We start from the raw sequence: 23,483 nt of genomic DNA, 5'->3' as shown, positions 1-23,483 counted from the left end.
TGTCTAGAGGAAAAAAAAAAGGTACGAGATGATTGGCTTCTCACCCTAACCTGTTTTGGAAAGGAGTGGGTTCCAGGTTAGGTAGTGGGGGTAGAGCTGCATATGCACTCAAGCCAGGTCTGGAGCCCCAGAGTTGTAGTTCTTCCCGTGATGCCAGCAGCCTCTCTTGAAGAAGCCAGCACTGCTTTAAAATGAGTTCACCCTGCCATCCAGGCAGCTCTACCACCAGGGTTTCCTATTTGTGACTCAGCCCCGAGACGGCAAGACAGTTGTGCTGTGATCCAGCTCAGACCCTGGCTCCTCCTCATCCTCTTTCCTTCTATTTTTCCCCTCTCCCAGCAGCCTAGGTGTGTCCTAGATTGGCAGCGTGGCCTTTTTGCAAGTGTCGTCTTCACAGGATGGTGATGCTCATATGCCTGGAATGTTTCCTGAGGGACTTGACTCCAGAAAGGACTCAATACCCCATCTGACACTTATCCCAAGTCCAAGAAGTATCTGATGAGGGACTAGGCCTCATGTTTAACATCAAAATCAATCCTAAACCCTCCCTCCCTCTTTTTTTTTTTTTTTTTTTTTTGAGACAGAGTCTTGCTCTGTTGCCCAGGCTGGAGTGCAGTGGCACCATCTCGGCTAACTGCAGCCTCTGCCTCCCAGATTCAAGTGATTCTCCTGCCTCAGCCTCCCGAGTAGTTGAGATTACAGACGCCTGCCACTGCGCCTAGCTAATTTTTGTATTTTTAGTAGAGATGAGGTTTCACCATATTGGCCAGGCCTGTCTCAAACTCCTGACCTCGTGATCCGCCCGCCTCGGCCTCCCAAAGTGCTGGGATTACAGGTGCGAGCCGCCGCTTCTGGCCCCTCCCTCTTTTTAATTGTGGTGAAGCACTAAGATAAAATTTGCCATTTTTAAGTTTACAATTCAGTTATCTTCACTTTTTTTTTTCTGAGACAGGATCTTCCCCTGTTGTGCCAGTACAATGGCACAATCATAGCTCACTGCAGCCTCAACCTCCTTGGGCTCTAGTGATCCTCCCACCTCAGCCCCCCAAATAGCCCCCTAGTAGCCACACCTGGCTAATTTTTAAAATTTTGTAGAGCTGGGTTCTCACTGTGTTGCCCTTGCTGGTCTGAAAATCCTGGCCTCAGGCGATCCTGCTGCCTCAGCCTCCCAAAGCACTGGAATTGTCTTCACTTTTTTTTTTTTTTTTTTTTTGAGACAGTCTTGCTCTGTCACCCAAGCTGGAGTGCAGTGGCGCCATCTCTGCTCATTGCAATCTCCACCTGCAGCTTCAAGCAATTCTGCCTCAGCTTCCAGAGTAGCTGGGATTACAGGCACACGCCACCACACCTGGCTAATTTTTTGTATTTTTAGTAGAGATGGGGTTTCACTGTGTTAGCCACACTGGTCTCTAACTCCTGGCCTCAAGTCATCCACCCACCTCGAACTCCCAAAGTGCTGGGATTACAGGCATGAGCCAACTGCACCTGGCCTGTCTTCACTCTTGACTTGAGGAATTTCAAATGCTTCAGAGAAAATGATTGTGGAAGGAACTTCCACCCCAAATTAAGAAAGAAATCTTCCAGCTGGGTGTGATGGCTCATGCCTGTAATCCCAACATTTTGGGGAGACCAAGGTTGGGTGCATCGCTTGAGCCCAGGAGTTCAAGACTAGCCTGAGCAACATGGTGAAACCCCATTTCTACAAAAAAAAAAAAAAAGTCAGATGTGGTGGTGGGCGCCTGTAGTCTGAGCTACCAAGAGGCTAGGGCAGGAGGATCTCTTGAGCCCAGGAGGTGGAGGCTGCAGTGAGCTATGATGGTGCCACTGTACCCCAGCCTGGACAGCAGAGCAAGACACTGTCTCAAAGAAAAGGAAAGAAATCTTCCCTTTAGAGTCTAACATATTAGCTAAAAGCGTAATTTTTTTATTTTAAAAAAGAAAAAAAACTTTTAAGTTTTATTAAAGTTACTAAGCACAGTGTCCTGTGAGTCTAGCCAGTTGGAGACAGTTGAAATCTGAAACACCTAACCTATATCTAGGTATAACTGACAGTTGGCTCATGATTTATGATAAAATTGTAGGTCATTGTAGCTGAGTGCTGTCATTTTGGGTGAGATACAAACCAGACTGTCTTTAAACTCCTAAGGGCTTGACTCCCAAGACAGGACTCAAGGGCAAATGGTCTTGATTCCACTTGCCAATCAGGAGAGTGATCAGAGCAGAGGGAGGGATTGGAAGAAAGGCTCTGGGGTGGCTGTCTTCGGAGGGTGAGGATGCGACACTTTTATTCCCTTGGGACTCTGAGGCTCCCTCTTCCTCTCCAGGAAGAACTCTGAATGGCAGGCTGGGAAGGTTCTATCTGCACTGTCCTCCAGACCCCGCCGATCTGTATCAGAAACCCGGGCTCGCGCTCCTGTGCAGGTGCCTCAGACCCTTCTGAGGGAGTTCTGAAATAGGATTTATTCAGGAGCACTGGGATTTATCACGGAAGCTTAGTGATAAAAATCAGGCAGTGGCCTGCATGCTCTCAGCCTCAGCAGTGCCACAGGGGGCCAGAGCTCTTCTCCCCAAAAGAGAGCCTCTGTTGTCCCTCGTGTTTTATCAGGGGAGAGTCTGAGGGAAAAAAGGGGGTTAGTGGCTAGTCTATTTTTTTTTTTTTTTTTTAGAGTCTCCCTCTGTCGCCAGGCTGGAGTGCAGTGGCGCGATCTCGGCTCACTGCAACCTCCACCTCCCAGGTTCAAGCCATTCTCCTGCCTCAGCCTCCCGAGTAGCTGGGATTATAGGCGTGTACCACCACGCTCAGCTAATTTTTTGTATTGTTAGTAGAGACAGGGTTTCACCGTGTTAGCCAGGATGATCTCTATCTCCTGACCTCGTGGTCCGCCTGCCTCAGCCTCCCAAAGTGCTGGGGTTACAGGCGTGAACCACCGAGTGTCTAGTCTTTAATGCTATGAAATTGCCCCTTCTATCCACGTGGAATTTTAGAGAGAGGTGCCCGTTGGAACGTTGCTCATAGCAGAGACGTGAGGCCCTCACAAGGAGGGCCAAGGCTGCCACACTCCTCACCGTGTCTGCAGCGTCCAGCACGGTCCTGACTGGTGTGGGTGCTGTGTATGGGGCAGGGACACCTTCAGGATATCTTTTCTGTGGATTTCCTCCAGGAGGACCATTGAGTGGCCCGGTGTGTGCGTTTGTCCCAGTTTACCGCCAACTAGCCATAACATTGAACAAGGTACTTTCTCAGGGACCTCAGTTTCTGTGCTACAGAGTTTGGAATGGATGATTCCTAAGGTACCTCCTTGTGCCATCGAAGGCCATAAGTGTCCCTTGGGGACTGATGGTGTAACTGCATCGAGGAGATGCGGCAGAGATTGAGGTGAGGCAGAGTGGTGGTTGTGCAGTCCTGTTGGTTGTGATTAATAACGGACCAGAGTGAGGACCCCTGAAAGAAATACTGTGGGTGTCTCCCAGTGTGCACCACTTCTTCATGAAACTTCTCTACCTGTCATTTTTCAGTGTTCCTTTGTCCTAATCATGAGCATTTACTTTGGGCTACATCCTTTACATACTTGAGCTCATTCAGTCCTTAACAAAGCAGCCCATTTACAGATGAGCTGCCTGGACACAGGGATACTCAGGAACCTGCCGAGCTCACTTAACTAAGAGGTGTAGGCCCACGGCTCTCCTGCTGCACAACTTTCTTTCTTTTTTCTTTCTTCCTTTTTTTTTTTTTTTAACACAAGTTTCACTCTGTCGCCCAGGGTGGAGGGTGGAGTGCAGTAGCACGATCACTGCCAAGTAGCTGGGACTACAGGCTCACACCACCATGCCTGGCTAAATTTTGTATTTTTTGTAGAGATAGGATCTCACTTTGTTGCCCAGGCTGGTCTCAAACTCCTGGGCCCAAGTGATCCTCCCACCAGTTTTCTGGATCACTTCGCTTAATTTGTTGGGGTTTTTTGGTTCATTTCTTTTTTTCTTTTTTTTTTTTTTAGTCTTTTTTCTTAGGCCTGCCACTGGCTCCAAAATGAAGAGGCTTGCCAGCTCCCAGTCTAGAGAGTTGATAGAATCTACCTTGATATTCACATAGAGGCCTTCAAACTGCCCACCCAACCCTCTTGAGTTACTGGAGCCCTTCATGTTGACTTACTTAGTGATTATGTTGAAGGTAGTAAGTTCCCCCTTGTGGAGTGTTCACAAAGAGGCTAGATGACCTCATCTCGGGGTTTTGATAGAGAATTCTTATGTGTTAACCCCGGAGAGAGACAGCTCCCTCAGGATTCCTTCCAGACATAGGATTCTGTGGTGTACTTGGGCACTCTGCAACTCTTGAAATGCATGATGGGAACTTGACCTTTGTCACCTCTCCTCTCTTCATGCCTTGCTCAGAACACGTGGCCAGGCAGCAGCAAGGAGGCTGCTTCTGCTGAAAACAGACTTGAGTATCTTAAGAATGTCCAAGTGTCGAAGAGTTGGAAAGAAGCTTATGAGACCTTTTAGTCCAAACCCATCACTTGGCATCTGAGGCCTAGAGAATGTAGGAGAATTTAATAGTGTCATCCACTGTTGCAGATAGAACCAGTCTCCAGGGAGTCTATTGTAAGAATCTTTCATCTACCAAACCAAGGGAATGTGTTATCTAATTACTTACTCAGTCCATCTGCCTTTCTGTTTCATTGTTGATCTGAAGTTTAATCAGTAAACTTAGAACAGTGTCTAGCACAGAGTAGGCATTCAGTGCCCGTTTAGTGAAGGAAATTCCTAACTCCAGAATCCTTGCGGTTCACAAACAATTGTGTGGGGAAATCACTCATTTCTGTCTTGGCTGTGACATTAATAACCTAGTAAGTATACCTGCAAACTGTCCATTGCTTAGCCCTTGATGGGGCTGCCCATCTTCTGCTGGACCAAGGATTGTCTTCCTTCCAGTTGCTGCTCTGGGTGTCATCAGATCGGCATGAAAAAATCCAAACTGATCATTATTAATATTCCAACCCACAGCAAAGAAATTGGCCAGATGTTTAGGCTCTGACTCCGTGTCTAGGAAAATAAATGTGCTTTCATTAGACTGCTTGCATTGTTGGGACTCGCTAATCCTCTCACGATATCAGGGACCACCATCCCTTCCCATCCTTCTCCCCAGCTCAGCTGCTCTCAACTCCTGGAGGACCTCAGGGAACAGAGCCCTCCTATAGTCAGCTCTCTCTTTCCTGCTTGCTGAGCCGGCAGTTGGCGTGTTTGGGGTTTGCCACGGTGTTGCCATTCTGCTGCTTGTGAGCCTCAGCCCTCTCGGGCCCACACCTTAGCCCCTTGGCCCTGCAGCCAGCCAGGAAAGATGGGCACCCACTTGGCGGGTTTTTTCTATCCAGTTAATCGTCTTTCAGTCCCACAAACTGCACAGCTGTTTTGTGGGTCACTGAGGAGGGGGGTTAAGGTCAGTGCCACTCAGGAAGCAGGCATCACGGGTGGTCTGTCCTGAGGCAGCAGCCCGGTCCTCCCATGGTGTCTGCTGGCAGGTGGGGGTGTGGGAGCTGCATGTGGCAAAAACCCAACCTCTGGGGCTTGCCCAGCGTGGCCCCTGAGTTTCCCAGCACAGCTCCCACATCTGCCTGCACTCACAGTGCCTCTTCGGTTCCTGTCTGAGGCTTGGATAACCCAAGTGTGAATTGTGTTTGTTATTTCAGGCCTACCAAGCATGGGGTTTGGGAGAAGAGACGGCAAGGTCCGAGGGGGACCATCCTCACTGTCGCATCTTCCTCCTCTCCCCGAGGCCTGGCCCAGGAGCCAAGGCCAGCCTTGGGGGCTAAGCAGGGCCCGACTGGACATTTGTCCATCTCAGTTGAGGACATCTGCAAGACTTTTTCAGGCTCTGCAGACAGGCTGCCATGCCCAGCGCTTGTGGACTTGGGATCTGAAACTTTTCAGGCTGTGCCCACTCAGACCCAGCCCTCTCCAGACCCTTCTCATATCCACCACTTGCACGCAGCTCAGTGCATGGAGGCCCTCCATCCCCCCACCTCACCAGGCAGCTGCCTGCCGTGCTCAGACCCCTCTGCCCAGCCTTGTGGATGGCCTCCTTGTGGAACGCCATCAGGCTGATGAAGGAAGGAGGCCTTCGGGGAAATAGGAAGGAACGGTGTGCAGCCCAGGCCCCACTGGCCAACAGCAGGCTTTGGGCTTGTTCCATGGCCACAAGCAACAAGCGGCCTCCCCCCTGTTCCACGGGGCCTCAGCACTGCATGAAGCTACAGGTTCATCCTTCTCATTGCTTGCGTTTTAGGAAGATGATGAGAAGCTTATTGAGGAAATCCAGAAGGAGGCTGAAGAGGAACAGAAAAGAAAGAATGGAGGCAAGTGCCCCTCCCCAGGCCCCCAGGACAGAGCAGCAGCCAGGCCATGCAGGCTTCTGCTGGCCTCCCTGAGTGTCCTGGCACTCAACCCAGCATAGGAGAGGAGGGGGTGCTGTCCCTCAGGTGGCTATAGACCTGACTTCACCCACGCGGCCACATCTCAGGCCTATGGAAAGGCCTTCAACGCCTTGAATATAGTTTTGGCATCTCCTTGATGGTGAGGAAGTCCCAAGGGGTGGGTTTGAGCTCAGGAATCAAACAAGCCACACCTGGCTAAAGAAAAGTAGGCCCAGCTGATCCTTCTGAGGCTGAAAAGCAGTGAAGCCAGGCGTGTTGGCACACATCTGCAATCCCAGCTCCTCAGGAGGCAGAGGTGGGAGCATCACTGGATCCCAGGAAGTTGGGGCTAGCCTGGGCAAAATAGCAAGACCCCATCTGTTTTTCTTTTAAAAAAAAAAAGGCTAAGTGCAGTGGCTCACATCTGCAATCCCAGCACTCGGGAGGGTGAGGCAGGTGGATCAGTTGAGCCCAGGAGTTTGAGACCAGCCCGGGCAACATGGCAAAACCCCATCTATTAAAAAAAAAAAAAAAAAAAGTAACTGAGTCACTGAGGTGGCCCATCAAGGCCCTGGCTCTGAAGGATGTCTGGCTGGGTGGGTGGACGTGCCACCTTCCAAGGTGCCACTGTGGAGCAAGACACTGGTGGAAGTACAGATTTGTCCTTGGTTTCTTGCAGTGGCATTTGGGGGGTGTCCACGTTTTGTGCTTTGATCAGCATGTGGAGCCACTCCCGTGTCCAGAGGTCGCTGCCCTGGTCCCAGGCTAGATTCCATTGAGGTTGGTTTAATGTTTTTCTCCACTAATCCCCACATCCCTTTCAGAGAACACCTTCAAACGCATTGGACCCCCGCTGGAGAAGCCTGTGGAGAAGGTGCAGAGGGTGGAGGCCCTCCCGAGGCCCGTTCCGCAGAACCTGCCACAGCCACAGATGCCACCCTATGCCTTCGCGCACCCACCCTTCCCCCTGCCTCCCGTGCGGCCTGTGTTCAACAACTTCCCACTCAACATGGGGCCTATCCCAGCCCCGTACGTGCCCCCTCTGCCCAACGTGCGGGTCAACTATGACTTCGGTCCCATCCACATGCCCCTGGAGCACAACCTGCCCATGCACTTTGGCCCCCAGCCGCGGCATCGCTTCTGATGGCCCCGAATCCCCATTGAGCAGCACAAAGCCCGTTTGGGGTAGGAGTGTGGATGGAGAACCCTCCCCCACCCCTCCCCCAAGGCTGGTGTCTGTACCATTGCATCCTAAGTCAGGTTGAAGGGTAGGCTGGTTTTCTTCCCACCCCTTTCCTAGAAGGGCTGCTGCTCCTGGAAAAGTGGACGGATCCATAATAAAGACGAAGTCCCAAATGGTGGAGTTCGGAGAGAGCTGCGATGTGAACTGCCCCTCCCCTCGCATCCCCCAGGCCACCAACGGCAGTCCTTCTGCCTTGTCCATGGCATAGGCCATAGACCAGGTCCCTGCTGCTCACACCTGGGCCTCTCCTCGGAGCCGACCCCTGGGTAGCAAGGCAGCCGAGAGCATCTCCCTGGAGGGGCCCACGGTTGGGCCAAGGGCAGAGGGGGCTGCACCTGCGGGCCTGGGAAGCATTGCTCAGGGTGGGGGGCTGGGACCATGGCCCGCAGAGGCACTGCCACAGCTGTGAGGGCCAAGATGCTGTCCCCCCATCCAAAACCCGTGTGCCACTGCAGTGAGTGTTGAGGGCACCTCTCCTCCCCTCTTACACCTACTCAGATGAGGCAGCAGCAGACCCATCTCGCGGCAGGGGTTTTGTTCTGTTGCCGCCTAACTTTCTCACCCTCGGTCTCTGGAAAGTCAGGCTGAGAAATCCTTTCCCAGGCCAGGCCGCTGCGGTACACTGGATGGTTCTGAAGCTGGCCCATTGAAAGAGCCTCTTAAGGCAGCTGGGACAGAGGCCTGGTGGCCCTGCTGGGCAGCCCAACTGCTGGGGGAGACGTTTCTGCCACCCTGGGTGATGAGCAGCTTTTCCCCCCTGGCTTTCTGGGGGAGGAGTGGGCCTCCTTAGGGAGACAGGTGACCCTGGGTGCCACCCCTGCCCCGTGTGTGCCCCGGGTGTTCTCAATGGTTGGTGAAGGCAGGTAGAGGGTGCTGTCCAGTATCCCCCATGTGAAGGCCACTTCCCTTCTCATGGAGTCAGCTGAGCATCAGCTCAGCCCTGCCATGTCCCCACTCACCCTCCTCGCCTCCTGTCCGGCCCTGGGTTTCTAGCCGTGCCTGAGGCATCACTCTGGCCCATTGACAGATGAGAGGTCTGAAGCCTTCCTGGCCACAGGCATCACTTTCTCCTCCTCCTCGTGCCCTGCCTTGTCCTTGTCATGTTGCCATGGGGTTCTGAGAGGCTGGGAGTTCACAGACCTCAGACACAGCTGAGCCCGACAACCATTGGGGTGGGTCTGCATCAGTCTCCGGAGTGGCCCGCCACCTCCTGAAGCAGGGCCTGGCCCACCCAAGGTGCCTGGGGCAGGCGGGCACCGTCATTTGCTGCCATTGGCTTCTCAGATGTATTTCAAGGACTAAAGTGGGCTCTAAGATCTAAGATGGCCAGGCGCGGTGGCTCCCACCTGTAATCCCAGCACTTTGGGAGGCCGAGGCGGGCGGATGACTTGAGGTCGGGAGTTTGAGTCCCCGTCTCTACTAAAAATACAGAATTAGCCGGACAAGGTGGCGCATGCCTATAATCCCAGCTACTCAGGAGGCTGAGGCAGGAGAATCACTTGAACCTGGGAGGCGGAGGTTGCAGTGAGCCAGGATTGTGCCACTGCACTCCAGCCTGAGCAACAAGAGCAAAACTCTATCTTAAAAAAAAAAAAAAAAAAAAAAAAGATCTAAGATACCCATTCTTTCTGCCTTTGCCCAGGATGGAGGCTTTGAAGACAGGTGGTCACCTGGACCTGGGGTAAGGGTGCGCAGGGAGGCTGGGCTTGGGGGCAGCCTGCTGCTATGTCCTTGCTGGCGCCCATAGCTGTTGGACTGCCTGAACTTTGCTACTAGCCTGAACGACAGTGCCTTGGAAAGGCGGGCTCCATGCGGCAGCAACAGGATTGTCTTCAGTACCTTAAATATGCTCCCTGTGCTTCCCCAGGGAGGATCTCTGGGAACGGAGGGCGGCTGTAGACATCACAGCTGAAGAGGTGACCTCAGGCCCTGGGAGCCTCAGCTCCCTATGCCCTGCACCCTAGGCACGTGGCTCCAGCAAGAGGCCCAGGCAGGACAAAGGGAGCAGGGAGCAGGCAGCAGCTGCAGAAACAGCCCTAGACAGGTGCTGGCCTCAACCCTGGCAGGGGAGGGGGAGCCCAGAGTGATGTTTCTCCTAAGGCCAAACCCCAAGGGTGGGTCATTTGAGAGGAGTTCCAGCTGTTCTGGCCACACTGGGCTGGTGGGGAAGGAGTGGCTGCCTCTTTCCTTGGAGGGTCCCTGATTCCTGAGGATCCTCCCCGAGCCAGGCACGGGGGACCACAGGGCTGCCGTGAGCACCCACCCTGGTTCTCCAGGCCCCTCTGTCCAGAGGCAGGGCCTGAACCTCGGGCTCCTGCCTGGACCAGTGACACCATTGGGGAGAGAAGCACTGAGGGTCTTCTGACCAGCCAGCAAGGGACCGTGCCAGTGCCCAGAGAGCAGGTCAGACCACAGGCAACCCTGAGGCAGCTGGCTCCCTCTCTCTGCCCTGCAGGGCTTGCCGCAGGGCGTGAGGCTCCCCAGCCACAGCCCCCTCTTACTTGCCTTAAAACTGGAGAGAGGAATCTAGTATTTGCACTTAGCAAAATATTTAAAAACTGAAAAAAATGTGCATGATCTGTCACTTTGTATAAAAACAAGAAACGGTTAGTTCATTAAACTTTTTCTTTACCTTCTGGTAGTAAAAATAGATAAAATAATTCCGTTTCAACTACTGTGTGTAAAAAGCCTGTATCATATGTAACTGGGACTTTTGTAAATAAATGTTTGTGCGCTCTGCTCCCTCCAGCTTCGTCTCTCCACCCCGCCATCTGGCAAGTTACAGGGGCCGCTGACAGATTTATCCAAGTGATTGGGTCTAAACCAGCATCCTCACCTCCCCGACTGGGTCCTGGCAGGAGCAGGCCCGGAAGGCCCAGTAGTAAGATTCCCACCACTCCCCTGCCAGGGAGGAAGATCAGGTGATCTGCTAGGCAAATCCCGCTAGGGCGGCTACCAAGGCCCACATTGGGCACAAAGGGTCTGTTTGTTTTTGGCACAGAATCCCCTGCAAGAAAGGTGCAGTCAGTTTCTTTTGCAGGCCCCTTCCCCAGTCTGCCCACCTAAAGGTCAAGTAAACCAGGAGAAGCCTCACCCAGCTGAGGAGGGGACAAGTTTCCAAGGACAGGAAGTGCCTGGGCTGAGAGGCCATGTCATTTGAGTCCCTTCCCTGACTGGTGAGACGCTGCAGTGCCAGGGCCCTGCTATCCTCACTGTTGGCACAGATTTTCTCCGGAGTCCTTCCTGCCATGTACCAGGCCAGGCAGGAATCTGGACCCTAGATCTGAAGGGGGCCCTGGGCACAGGGGAAGCTGTGACCTCCAAATGCAGATGGACTACAGCTCGCTTTAATAAAACGGGGTCTCCTGCCGTATGCAATTTTCTATGGAACAATTACCTGTCTTTCTCATGTCTGAGAAAAAGTATACTAAAAGCTTCAAGAGAAAAGTTACATCCCCCAAAAGGTTACCCACATTCCCAGCTTCTAAATGTGGTTTTGTTTTTTTCTGAAAGGGAGTCTCGCTCTATCACCCAGGCTGGAGTAGAGTGGCACGATCTCGGCTCACTGCAACCTCTGCCTCCCAGGTGATTCTCCTGCCTCAGCCTCCTGAGTAGCTGGGATTACAGGCATCTGCCACCACACCCCACTAATTTTTTTTGTAGCTTTAGTAGAGATGGGGTTTCACCATGTTGGCAAGCCTGGTCTCAAACTCCTGACATCAGGTAACCTGAACACCTTGGCCTCCCAAAGTGCTGGGATTACAGGCGTGAGCCACCGCACCCGGCCCAATCTGTGTTTATTTTTAATTTGTTCATGGCATGCAGTCCTTGTTCCTGTTCCTCCTCTATATTTGCAACAACATCATAAAATTTTCTGCAATTTCAGTAAGTAAGTAAAAGCTATGTATCCGTTCTGCTGCTATCCTTTTTCCATCCAAAGTGACCAGGGTGGTGGTATTCATCCCACCTTCCCCAGGCGCTGGCCAGCACATTGCAACACACCTGATCAGGACTTGGGGGCCTTTGGTTTTAAAGAAGTTGGTACCTTGCTTTTCTCCCTTAACAGTCATGTACTGGCCTCCAGGTCTATAGCTCTGTCTGCATCCAACTTGTTCTTTTTATGTCTTCCATCATACATTTTTTTTTTTTTTTTGAGACAGTCTTGCTCTGTTGCCCAGGCTGGAGTGCAGTGGCGCAATCTCGGCTCACTGCAACCTCTGCCTCCCAAGTTCAAGCGATCCTCCTGCCTCAGCCTCCCGAGTAGCTGGGATTACAGGCGTGTACCACCACGCCTGCTAATTTTTTGTATCTTTAGTAGAGACAGGGTTTCACCATGTTGGCGAGGCTGGTCTCAAACTCCTGACCTTGTGATCTGCCCGTCTCGGCCTCCCAAAGTGCTGGGATTACAGGCGTGAGGCACCGTGCCCAGCCAGTTGTATTTTTAGTAGAGACAGGATTTCACCCTGTTGGCCAGGCTGGTCTTGAACTCCTGACTTGAAGTGATCCACTCCTGCCTCGACCTCTCAAAATGCTGGGATTATAGGTGTAAGCCACCGCACCTGGCCTTTTTTCCATCTTTCTGAGATGAGATCTCACTCTGTCTTAGAAAAAGATCTAAGACTGCACTCCCAGGCTATAGTGCAGAGTGCAGTCACGGCTCACTACAACCTCAACCTCCCAGCTCAAGCGATCACACCTCAGCCTCCCAAGTAGCCAGGACTACAGGCGTGGGCCACCATGCCCAGCTAATTTTTGTGTTTTTTGTAAAGAAGGGGACTCAACGGCCGGGCGAGGTGGCTCACTCCTGTAATCCTAGCACTTTGGGAGGTCGAGGCAGGCGCATCACCTGAGGTCAGTATTTCAAGACCAGCCTGGCCAACATGGTGAAACCTTGTCTCTACTAAAGTACAAAAATTAGCTGGGCATGATGGCGGGTGCCTGTAATCCCAGCTACTCGGGAGGCTGAGACAGGAGAATCACTTGAACCCGGGAGACAGTGGTTGCAGTGAGCTGAGATCGCACCACTGCACTCCAGCCTGGGCAGCTAAGCGAGACTCCGTCTCAAAAAAAAAAAAAGAGGTTCTCACCATGTTACCCAGGCTGGTCTTGAACTCTTGGGCTCAAGCAGTCGGCCCACCCCAACCTCCCAAAGTGCTGGGATTACAGGTGTGAGCCACCTCCTTTATTTTTCCATCCTTAAAAAGTGTGTTTTTTGGCTGGGCGTGGTGGCTCACGTCTATAATCCCAGTATTTTGGAGGTCAAGGCGGGTGGATCACGAGCCCAGGAGTTCAAGACCAGCCTGGCCAAGATGGTGAAACCGCATCTCTACTAAAAATACAAAATGGAGCTGGGCATGGTGGTGGGTGCCTATAATCCCAGCTACTTGGGAGACTGAGGCAGAGAATTGTTTGAACCCGGGAGGCAGAGGTTGCAGTGAGCCGAGATTGCACCACTGCACTCCAGCCTGGGCAACAGAGTGAGACTCCATCTCCAAAAAAAAGTAATAATAAAAAGTGTCTTTTTTATGGAGGTTGCAGCGAACCAAGATCACGCCATTGCACTCCAACCTGTGTGACAGAGTGAGACTCTGTCTCGAAAAAAAAAAGTATCTTAAAAAATACATTTGCCAGCCAGTCGCGGTGGCTCATGCCTATAATCCCAGCACTTTGGGAGGCCGAGGTGGGCGGATCTCCTGAAGTCAGGAGTTCGAGACCAGCCTGGCCAACATGGTGAAACCCTGTCTCTACAAAAATATAAAAATTACCTGGGTGTGATAGCGGGTGCCTATAGTCCCAGCTACTCGGGAGGCTGAGGCGGGAGAATCAGTTGAACCTGGGAGGCAGAGGTTGCAGTGAGCTGAGATCATGCCACTGCACACTCCAGCCTGGGCAACAGAGTGAGACTCCCTCTAAACACAAAATACATTTGCCAATCAAAAGTGTACAAAAAATAGAAAATGTATATGCAAAGTAGGAAAATCTTGAAAACAAAAATATAAAGCAAAAATAGACATGCTTTGTAACCCAAAGATAACTGCTGATCACATCTCAATGTACTTCTGCAAGGTGTGATCTTTTACTGTGATATATACAGTACTCATGAAACTAGTGAACCAGACATGAAGGTTTTCTTTTTTTTTTTTTTGAAACAGAGTCTCACTGTCGCCCAGGCTGGAGTGCAGTGGCACGATCTTGGCTCACTGCAAACTCCGTCTCCCGGGTTCATGCCATCCTCCTGCCTCAGCCTCCCGAGTAGCTGGGACTACAGGCGCCCGCCACCACACCCAGCTAATTTTTTATATTTTTAGTAGAGATGGGGTTTCACTGTGTTAGCCAGGATGGTCTCGATCTCCTAACCTCATGATCCTCCCACCTCGGCCTCCCAAAGTGCTGGGATTACAGGCGTGAGCCACCGCACCCAGCTGACATGAAGGTTTTCATTCTGCTTTTCCTTTCTGGAGCATTTACAAGACAGGAGCAAGTGCTTCTGAAACACTTTTTAATTAGCTCTTTGCCTTTGAGAACCTCTCACAGCACGTTCCATCTGCCTTCTCTTTGAATTTCTTGCAGTCATCTAGGCTGGTGTGAAGCTAACGCAGTCCAGGCCACGAGCTCTGTTCTCAGGACCCCTGCGGGGGGACGTGGTCACTTCTGCAGTCACTGGCTGTGTGTGCCTCTTGGTCAGGATGAAGTCCAATCATCAGTTCCACTCATCGTCGCTTCCTGTCCCTTCATCTGCACACATGTCTGGAGGAGACGGCCCAGGACCTCTGGCTTTGCTTCTCCCCAGGAGAAGGTGCCAGTTAAACCCGCAGGAGAGGGACTCAGGTGAGCACCGGCTTCTGAGTCAGGTCCCACGCTCCCCATCTTGCTGGGTGTGAGTCACCCAAGGTGGGGTGGTGAGAGCCCTGGCAGCGGTATGGCACACCTGGGCCTGGCATTAGCCGTAAAGTGGGAATCGCCGCAGCATCTTCCTCAGGCTGTGAGAACTGGGGAGGGGAGACAGGAAAAGTGCTTGGCCGAGGACGGCAGGGAGGGCAGAGCGGCTGTGATGGTGGTGGTTGCGCCGTCCCACAGAGCTGTGCTGTCCCTTCCCACGTTTCCAGTGATTCCTTGCGGATAAAAGCCTAATCCTTTGACCAGACCAACCTCTCAGGGTCATCTGAGACTGTCAGCCCCACCTGGGACCCCCGGGAGCACCTAGTCCACACCCACACCTGGCAGGTGCCTGCGTGCCCGGCTGCTCACCTGTGCACGTGCCCTGAGTGTACCTGGGTGCAGACCTGGACGGCGCTGCTCAGCTGGGCAGTCCCAGGGCACTTGGCCCCTAGTAGGTGCCACAGAGAAACCGGCACCAGGTGGCAGGGAACAGGCTGAGTCTGTGGAGGGGACCCACTGGGGTGGCCCAGGAGGCTGGGAAGGCTTCCAGGAGAGGCCCCGCCTGCTGCTCATCCTCATTGCCTGACCCTTGTCCAAGTGCAGACCGCAGGGCCGGGGATGCTGACTGGCCAGTTCCAGGTGTTCCTGAGAACCAGATCTTAAATCAGCTCCTCGGGATGCAGTCACGCGTTGGCCTTGGTGGAGACTTCCCCAAGGGCAGGAGTCCTGGAGGACGCTGCCAAATGGCCTCTGGGTGAAAGGGTACAGTTGGGGGTACATCTGAGAGAGGCTCAGAAGACAGTCCAAGGAGACTGGGCACCAGTGGGGGTCCACGAACAGGGAGAATCCACAGGGATGGCCAGGCCCTGTCCTGGGAGCTGAAGGAACTGGTCCCAGGGGCACTTCGGGGCAGGGGTGAGGAGGCCATGGCACCACAGGGTGGGGCTGAGCACGGCCACCCCAGGCAGTGAGGCCCGAAGGCCTGGGAATAGCAGCAGGGAGCGGGTGGGACACAGGGCTGAGCAGGCCAGGCCCCAAGGAGCACGTGCTTTTCTGGACAGGCAGAGGGACAGTGCCCTGTGTTCCAGGACACACAGATGCATGAGGAGGAGGAGGCCAGCCAGCAGCAAGGAGGAGAGCCAGGGCACCGAGCACCGGGAGGCAGCCCTCCCTCCCGCAAGCTCTCAGACCGCCGATGCCCTCAGACCTAGCAGCAGCGCCCGTACCCCGCCAGGCCCCATCTCCTCCCCTCCCTCAAAGCCTCACTTCTCCAGGGTCCAGCCCTGATATCTCTTTCCCAGGCCTTCCAGGAGCTGTCTGCCCTCCTGTCCCCCTGTCGGATCCCCCTGCCCTGTATATTCCCCTAGGTCCCGCTTCTCACCCATCTCAGTCATCTATGGCCACATAAAACCACACCCCAAGGCCAGCACAGTGGCTCACGCCTGTAATCCCAGCACTTTGGGAGGCCAAAGCAGGAGGATCACTGGAGCCCAGGAGTTACAGACCAGCCTGGGCAACCTAGCAAGACCCCCATCTCTATCAAAACAAAAAACAAGCAAGGCATGGTGGTATGCACCTATAGTCCTAGCTACTCAGGAGGCCAAGACACAAGGATCACTTGAGCCTGGGGGGTCAAGGTTGCAGTGAGCTATGATTACACCACTGGACTCTAGCCTGGGTGACAGAGCAAGACCCTGTCTCTAAAAAATAAACCACAGCTCAGCCCACTACTCACAACATCCCTGAGTTGCTATTTTCCACAAGGCTTCCCTTTGCCGAGGCTCAGCCAGGCAGCTGTGCCATATCTGAGGACCCCGGGGTGGCTGCCATCAGCTGCCAGCTGGGGTTTGGCCGAGACCACAACCCCTGCCCATGGGCTCTCAGCCCTCATCGGTCTGGCCCCGGCTTCTCTCCATCACAGTGGTGGCCTTCCAAGAGGCCAGGCATGGACACAAGCACCTCTCCCTCCACATGGTAGCAGCCAAAGCAAACCACAGGCCAGCACAGCTCCAGGCGAGAGATGAGGACAAGCCGCCAACCCGGCCTGCTCCAAACGCCAAGCCCTGCTGTGACCCATGTGTGCAGTGTGCAGTCACAGCCCCGCAGGGGTGAGGGGACACTTCAGCCCAGGACGTCTCAGCAGGGAGACAGCTGAGTTGAGACATTCTCAACTCTGAGCTGAGTTCTCTTCTTGCTGAGAACTCTCCTGTCTCTCTCTCTCTCAATCTCTCTCTCTTTCCATCCTAACTTTATTTCTGGAAAGCTGTGGTAAGAAAATGAGCAGGGCCACGCACAGTGGCTCACGCCTGTAATCCCAGCAGTTTGGGAGGCCAAGGCGGGCAGAGCACAAGGTCAGGAGTTTGAGACCAGCCTGGCCAACATGGTGAAACCCCGTCTCTACTAAAACTACAAAAATTAGCCGGGCGTGGTGGTGGGCACCTGTAATGCCAGCTACTCGGGAGGCTGAGGCAGGAGAATCGCTTGAACCCAGGAGGAGGAGGAGGTCGCAGTGAGCCGAGATCATGCCACTGCACTCCAGCCTGGGTGACAGAGCAAGACTCTGTCTCGAAAAAAAAAAAAAAAAAAAAGTGAGCAGCGCCTAGGATGAGGCCTCTGAGGTGTGCTGCCGGCGGGGTGCCCTGGCCACCATAGGCACAGTCCTTAGTGTGACTTTCACCTTCACAGATCCCCAGTGAGGATGCACAGGGGTGTAAGGTCAGAAAGGGCCAGTGTTGTGGAAACCTGCCCACAGCCCAAAGGACGGGCACTAGGGGGCCTGAGCTGAAGCCCCCCAGCCCAGGTACCCTAGGACTGGCGCCCAAGGGACATCTCAGTCTACCCTCAGTCACTGCCCTGGGATGGCCTTAGGCCTAAGCAGGGCTTTGAAGCCACACCCTCAGAGGATCGGGCAGAGCCTGGAACTAAGTCCAGGAGGCTCCACAGTGGGCAGCAAGCCATGTCTGGGGCTCCCCAGCCTGCCCAGCCTCAGAACCGGGGACACTGGCACATCCCACAGACAATTCACTCTTCCCTTCTGATGGGGAGGACAAGGATGAGGACTGCCGGAGCTGGTGGGGGGCAGCAGGAGGCACCAGGCGCTCAGTGCCCCCTCAACCCACCAGTTCTGCTGCATCTGGCTCTGAGGCGTGCACAGTCCCTCGGCTCCTTTTTCTCATTGGAGGGACTGACTGTCTTGGGTTAATACCCTGCTTGTGGCATGTTTCCCAGAGTGCCTGCAAAGACCTCCATGCTGCAGTCCCCAGCCACAGTTCAGAGTCTGGGATGCGCTGGAAATGTTTGTTCTAGAAGAAATATGAGAAATAAACATTAAGGTATCCCTCAGGGTCGGGCATGGTGGCTCACACCTGTAATCCCAGCATTTTGGGAGGCTGAAGCAGGAGGATCACTGAGCCCAGAAGGTGATGGAGACCAGCCTGGGCAACATATCAAGACCCTGTCTACACACAAAAAAAATTAAAAACTAGCCAGGTGTTCTGACATGCACCTGTAGTGCCAGTTACTCCAGGGGCTGAGGCAGGAAGATCACCTGAGCCCAGGAGTTTGAGGTTGCAGTGAGCCTAGATCACCCCATTGTACTCCAGCCTGGGTGACAGAGCAAGACCCCATCTCCAAAAACAAAAATTTTTTTTCTGAGACACAGTTTCAGTCTGTCACCCACGCTGGAGTGCAGTGGCTCGATCTTGGTTCACTGAAACCTCTGCCTCCCCAGTTCAACGGATTCTCCTGCCTCAGCCTCCCAAGTAGCTGGCATTACAGGAGCATGCCACTGTGCCCGGCTAATTTTTTGTATTTTTAGTAGAGACAGGGTTTCACCATGTGAGCCAGACTGGTCTCAAACTCCTGGCCTCAAGTGATCCACCCGCCTCAGCCTCCCAAAGTGTTGGGATTACAGGCGTGAGCCACCACGCCTGGCTGAATAATTTCTTAAAAATATATTTTCTTAGTGTTGCTTTCCTTAGAAGTCTATATAAAAAAAAAAAAAAAAAAAAAAAAAAAAAACAAGAGTCCGGGCGCGGTGGCTCACTCCTGTAATCCCAGCACTTCGGGAGGCCGAGGCAGGAGGATCACGAGGTCAGGAGATCGAGACCATCCTGGCGAACACGGTGAAACCCCATCTCTATTAAAAAAGAAATACAAAAAATTAGCCGGGCATGGTGGCTGGAGCCTGTAGTCCCACCCACTCAGGAGGCTGAGGCAGGAGAATGGCGTGAACCCGGGAGGCAGAGCTTGCAAGTGAGCCGAGATTGCGCCACTGCACTCCCACCTGGGCGACAGAGCAAGACTCCAGCTCAAAAAAAAAAAAAAAAAAAAAAAAAAAAAAAAAAAAAAATTAGCCGGGCATGGTGGTGCGCCCCTATAGTCCCAGCTACTCAGGCGGTTGAGGCAGGAGAATCGTTTTAACCCAGGACGTGGAAGTTGCAGTGAGCCGAGATCATGCTACTGCACTGCCTGGGCGACAGAGCCAGACTCCTTCCCAAAAAAAAAAAAAAAAAAAATTTCCAGAGGGGTGTAAAAAACCATTAACACAGTTACCTCCAAAGTAAAGAGGGCTGGGGCCGGTTTAGCTGTGGATTTTTGTTTATATCTGTGGGTACCCTTTGATTTTATACCCTATTTATTTATTAGCTTAGTTTCTTCAAATAACAATAATATTTGTAAAGCCTTTTAGAGCACTTGCCTGGTGCCTGGCACTATCTGGGGGTTCCCTGGAAGGTGGGTTCCCCCCTTGCTCACCTCCTCCCCTCCTGAGGGTCAGACCTGGGTCCTGGGATGAGGAGGGGAGCACAGTGAAGGCTTTTGTGCTAATTATTTGCACATCACAGAGGCCCCTCCTCCCGGTTTAAGCTAGGGCCCCGTTAAGGGGCTTGGGTTTCACGCCAAATGCCCTGCCCCGCCCCACCCCTCCAGGCCTCTCTGCCTGGGAGACCCCCTCTGTTCCCTTCTCCCTCTGCTGCCCCCAAGGGTCTCAGAGCCCCTCCCCCATCCAGACAACCTTGTTGCCCACAGCCCGTTCAGGGAGACCAGGCACCCAGCTGACCATTGCTCAGGGGTCTTCAGGGAAGCCGGCGTCCCAAGGGAGCCGAAATGGGCACTGCCGGGCCCCCTTTCCATCTTCACGCACCTTATGAGCCCCAAAAGCCGTCATTTGAAAGAAAAGTTTTAGACTTTTTATTTTATTTTATTTATTTTTGAGAGAGAGTCTCGCTCTGCGGCCCAGGCTGGACTGCAGTGGTGGAATCACAGCTCACTGCAGTCTCAACCTTCCAGGATCAAACCATCCTCCTACCTCAGCCTCCTGAGCAGCTGGGACGACAGACACACACCACCATGCCTGACTAATTTTTGTAGTTTTTACAGAGACAGGAGTCTCACCATGTTGCCCAGGCTGGTCTCAAACTCCTGAGCTCAAGCAGTTCTCCTGCCTCAGCCTCCCAAAGTGCTGGGATTTCAAGCACCAAGTATTTGACTTTTTTAAAAGAGTGAAGTCAAGGCCGGGCACGGTGGCTCATGCCTGTAATCCCAGCACTTTGGGAGGCTAATATGGTGAAGCCCCATCTCTACTAAAAAATACAAAAATTAGATGCGGTGGCGCGCACCTGTAGTCCCAGCTACTCAGGAGGCTGAGGCAGGAGAATCGCTTGAACGTGGGAGGTGGAGATTGCAGTGAGCCGAGATCACGCCACTGCGCTCCAGCCTGGGCGACAGAGTGAGACTCCGTCTCAAAAAAAAAAAGCGACAGAGTAAGACTCCATCTCAAAAAAAAAAAAAAGAGTGAGATCAGCCCCCATCCTCGTGACTCTGGGAGAGGCCACTGTGGCCCTGGAGGAAATGGGGCCCAGCTGGGTCTGGGGCTTCCTGTCCCCTCCCCCACCCCCTGATAATGAATTGGAAGAGGCTGAGCTGGGGCAGAAGGTCTGGAGGGGGGGGTCCCGTGGAGACACACTGGGAAGCTCAGAGGCCTCGCCCACCAGAGGGACTTGCCTGAGTTCTCCTGGGGCTGGTGACAGCTCCGTAGCCCCCCGCAGGACTCAGGGTCCCTCCCAATGAGGCCTCCTGAGGAGGTCACAGCAGACAGCAGTGGGGGCACCCAGGGCTGGGACCCTGAGACACAGAGTATGCCCCACTGTCCCCCAGACTGCCCACATGCCTGGACTGGGCAATATAGCTCAGTCTCTCCTTTCTTTCTTTTTTCTTTTTATTTTTTTATTATTATTATTATTATTTGGAGACAGAGTCTCACTCTGTCGCCGAGGCTGGAGTGCAGTGGTGTAATCTCGGCTCACACAACCTCCGCCTCCTGGGTTCAAGCGATTCTCCTGCCCCAGCCTCCCAAGTAGCTGAGATTACAGGCACCCACCACCATGTCTGGCTAATTTTTTTATTTTTAGTAGATTACAGGTGTGAGCCACTGTGCCCGGCCTCTTTTTCCTTTTTTTTTTTTTTTTTTTTTTTGAGACAGGGTCTTGCTTTGTCACCCAGGCTGGAGTGCAGTGGGTGGTGCCATCATAGCTCACTGCAGCCTCAGCCTCCTGGACTCAAGCAATCCTCACACCTGGGCCTCCTGAGTAGCTGAACTATATAGGCATTAGCCACTGCTCCCAGCCCAGTCTCTCCTTTCTTTGCTCTAACAAGTTTAATTGAATGTTTTCCCTTAAGTCGTGATCTTTGGGGATCACAGTGAATCCCAACAAGGATCTTGGAGCCCTGGCTGCACTTGCCTTGACTCACTGGGGACTCTCAAGCCTCAGTGTCCCCTTCTGAGCAATGGGAGGTGGGACTCTTTCACTCCCAACCCCATGGCAGGCTTAATGGAGGAGCCACCCTCGGGGTATGGGGTCCCTAGTGGCCCCCGACCCACCTGGGAGAACTGCCGGGAATGGGGGTGCACGGGACAGAGGCTGGTACCCTGAGTGCGCTGAATCCCTGTAGGCTGGAGACAGATTCCTGGGAGTTGGTCTGCCTGCATCTGTGCGTGTCTGTGTGCACGCCTACATGCACGTGTACCTGCCTGTGCATGGGGCTCTTTGCACAGGTCCATATGTGTGTGTGCGTGCAAGTTCACAAGTGTGTGAGTGCGTGTGATGGGCCGCGCCCTTGTGAATGAAGAATCGCTGAGAAAGCGAAGGTGACTCAGGCAGGAGCGGAAACTGCACCCTCTGCCCTGGCTCCCTGCCCCGGCGAGCCCCAGAACCTGTCCTGACAGGAGGGACCTGAAGGTAGGAAAAGGTCAGGAGATGGGGAGCCCGAGCGCCCCAGAGTCTGCCGGTCCGCGCAGTGCCCGCTCCTCCAGAAGACGCTCGTGGCCTCCACGCGAGTCTGGAGAACCGTGGCCTGGCTCCCTCGACCCGCATCTCACCTGGGACCCCAGAGATGCCCCCGGCCCCTGGCCTGACTTCCCCCCCAGAGGGCAGGGCCTGGGAAGGTCCCTCGCCCCGGGTTATTCCCCCGTCCCTTTCAGTTGGGCAGCTCCTACCGATTCCTCCCGAGAGATCTCGTGAACGGCCCTTCCAGCCTCCCCCATCGGACTATGCTGCTCATTGGCTGCAGCCTCGGGAATCTCGGCCACGTGGTAGGCGCCAAATTTTGCAGAATGAATGGAATTCAGAATCAGCTGGTGGCTCCGGGGACCTTAGGGTCATTCTAGGTCAGCTCCATGGGTGGAAATGAGCCAGGCTCCCCCCAATCCCCCTTCCCAGTGCCTCCCACCCTCCTCCCCAGGTCTCAAAGAGTTTGGTTCCGGAGGATTAATCTGTCCCTTCCAGTCACTGGGATTTTTCTGGCTTCCAGCCTGGCTTTCATGGGGGAGGGGAGAGGGGTGGCCGCCGGAACCTCGCTGAGGGGACCCCGACTTCCCTCTGCAGCAGCCACCTGCCCCTGCCAATCTCAAGACTTCCGCCCTCCCCCCCGCCAGGGACCACCTATCACAGCGCAGCCCTCCCAGTTGCGTCATCAGCAGCCAATAAGCGCTTGCTCTGCTGCCGACGGTGGGGAGGATGCGGGGGAACAGGGGGCTTCGGCCTGCAGTGCCCTGGCTGCCCCCGGGACGCCCCGCGTGTCCCAAATTCCGTCGCCATCACCGCCTTCCCAGCGCACAATGACTGGGCGCCAGGTCCCTCCGCTCCAGGCTGCGCCTTACTGCTCCTCCCCTCAGTCTTCGCGCAGCTGCTATCCTTAGGGGCACCTGGGAGTGAATGAAGCTGCACGAGGTCCGCGAGCCTCTGCCCAGCCCCTGTCCCTACAGCCTAGGATGCAAAGGGAGGCTCAGAACCCAGGTCGCCCTGACTGTGGCCTTGGTAAAGTCTGGAAACAGTCCTCAGCCTCTGATATGCCAGATATCCCCAGGGCTGCTGGTTCCGATGTAGGCACCTGCCCAGGGTCTGCACACTCGGCCCGGTCCATCCTACCACGGCCGCCCCCTGAGGGGCCCAGGGCAGCATCTCCCAGCCCCAGGGGCACCCCAACCTGCTGTGTCTGGGGACGTGGAAGGCCCGGATCCTCGCAGTGTGGGGGCGGAGCTGCCCCTACCACCACGTCCCCTAGTCGAAGGGCACATGTCAACTAGAGGATAATGTGGGGTCTCCTGGTTTGAGTGTTCCCTGGGCTGCGCCTTCTCAACATCCAGCGTGCCACCCCCAGACACCCCCGAGGTCCCCCGCATGGTGGACGTAGCCTACGAGGAGCCACAGCCACTTCTCACCACAGAACTCCTCCTAATGGCTCTGGGGGGTCCCATGGGCCACAGTCCACCCCCTCCCAGCGCTCCATCCCCCGCTTAAGGAGGTGTGCTGGGCCCACGAGCTCCGGAGCACCCACTGGAGCCGCGGCCCCCCTCCCACTGCACACTCCCAGCACTGAGCTGGGGAGCCAGGGCGCCTACCTGTCCCGCCAGCCCTCCCACCCACCTCAGCCCCAAGACACACACAAGGCCGGCC

At 54.2% G+C, this 23,483-nt stretch overlaps 1 protein-coding gene across 4 annotated transcripts in view; it reads left to right on the top strand.

The window, feature by feature from the left end:
- The window catches only part of RNF216 (ring finger protein 216), a 166,540-nt gene extending 150,587 nt beyond the window's left edge, over positions 1-15,953 (top strand). For 2 of the 4 annotated variants that reach the window (XM_518955.9, XM_001140695.8), the window contains exons 16-17: positions 6,281-6,350; positions 7,232-7,763. In XM_518955.9, coding sequence (XP_518955.2) covers positions 6,281-6,350; positions 7,232-7,551 — 390 coding nt within the window. In that variant the 3' untranslated portion in view covers positions 7,552-7,763. Of the gene's footprint in view, positions 1-6,280; positions 6,351-7,231; positions 7,764-14,220 lie in introns of those variants that run through there. The other 2 variants (XM_054655462.2, XM_054655461.2) reach the window with 2 other exon arrangements.
- The last annotated feature ends 7,530 nt before the right edge of the window (positions 15,954-23,483 follow it).

The sequence above is a fragment of the Pan troglodytes genome, chromosome 6 (genome assembly GCF_028858775.2).
Source record: "Pan troglodytes isolate AG18354 chromosome 6, NHGRI_mPanTro3-v2.0_pri, whole genome shotgun sequence".
Classification (NCBI taxonomy): domain Eukaryota; kingdom Metazoa; phylum Chordata; class Mammalia; order Primates; family Hominidae; genus Pan; species Pan troglodytes.
Note: the sequence above shows the minus strand (reverse complement) of the source record. Positions and strands in the feature narration are given on the sequence as shown.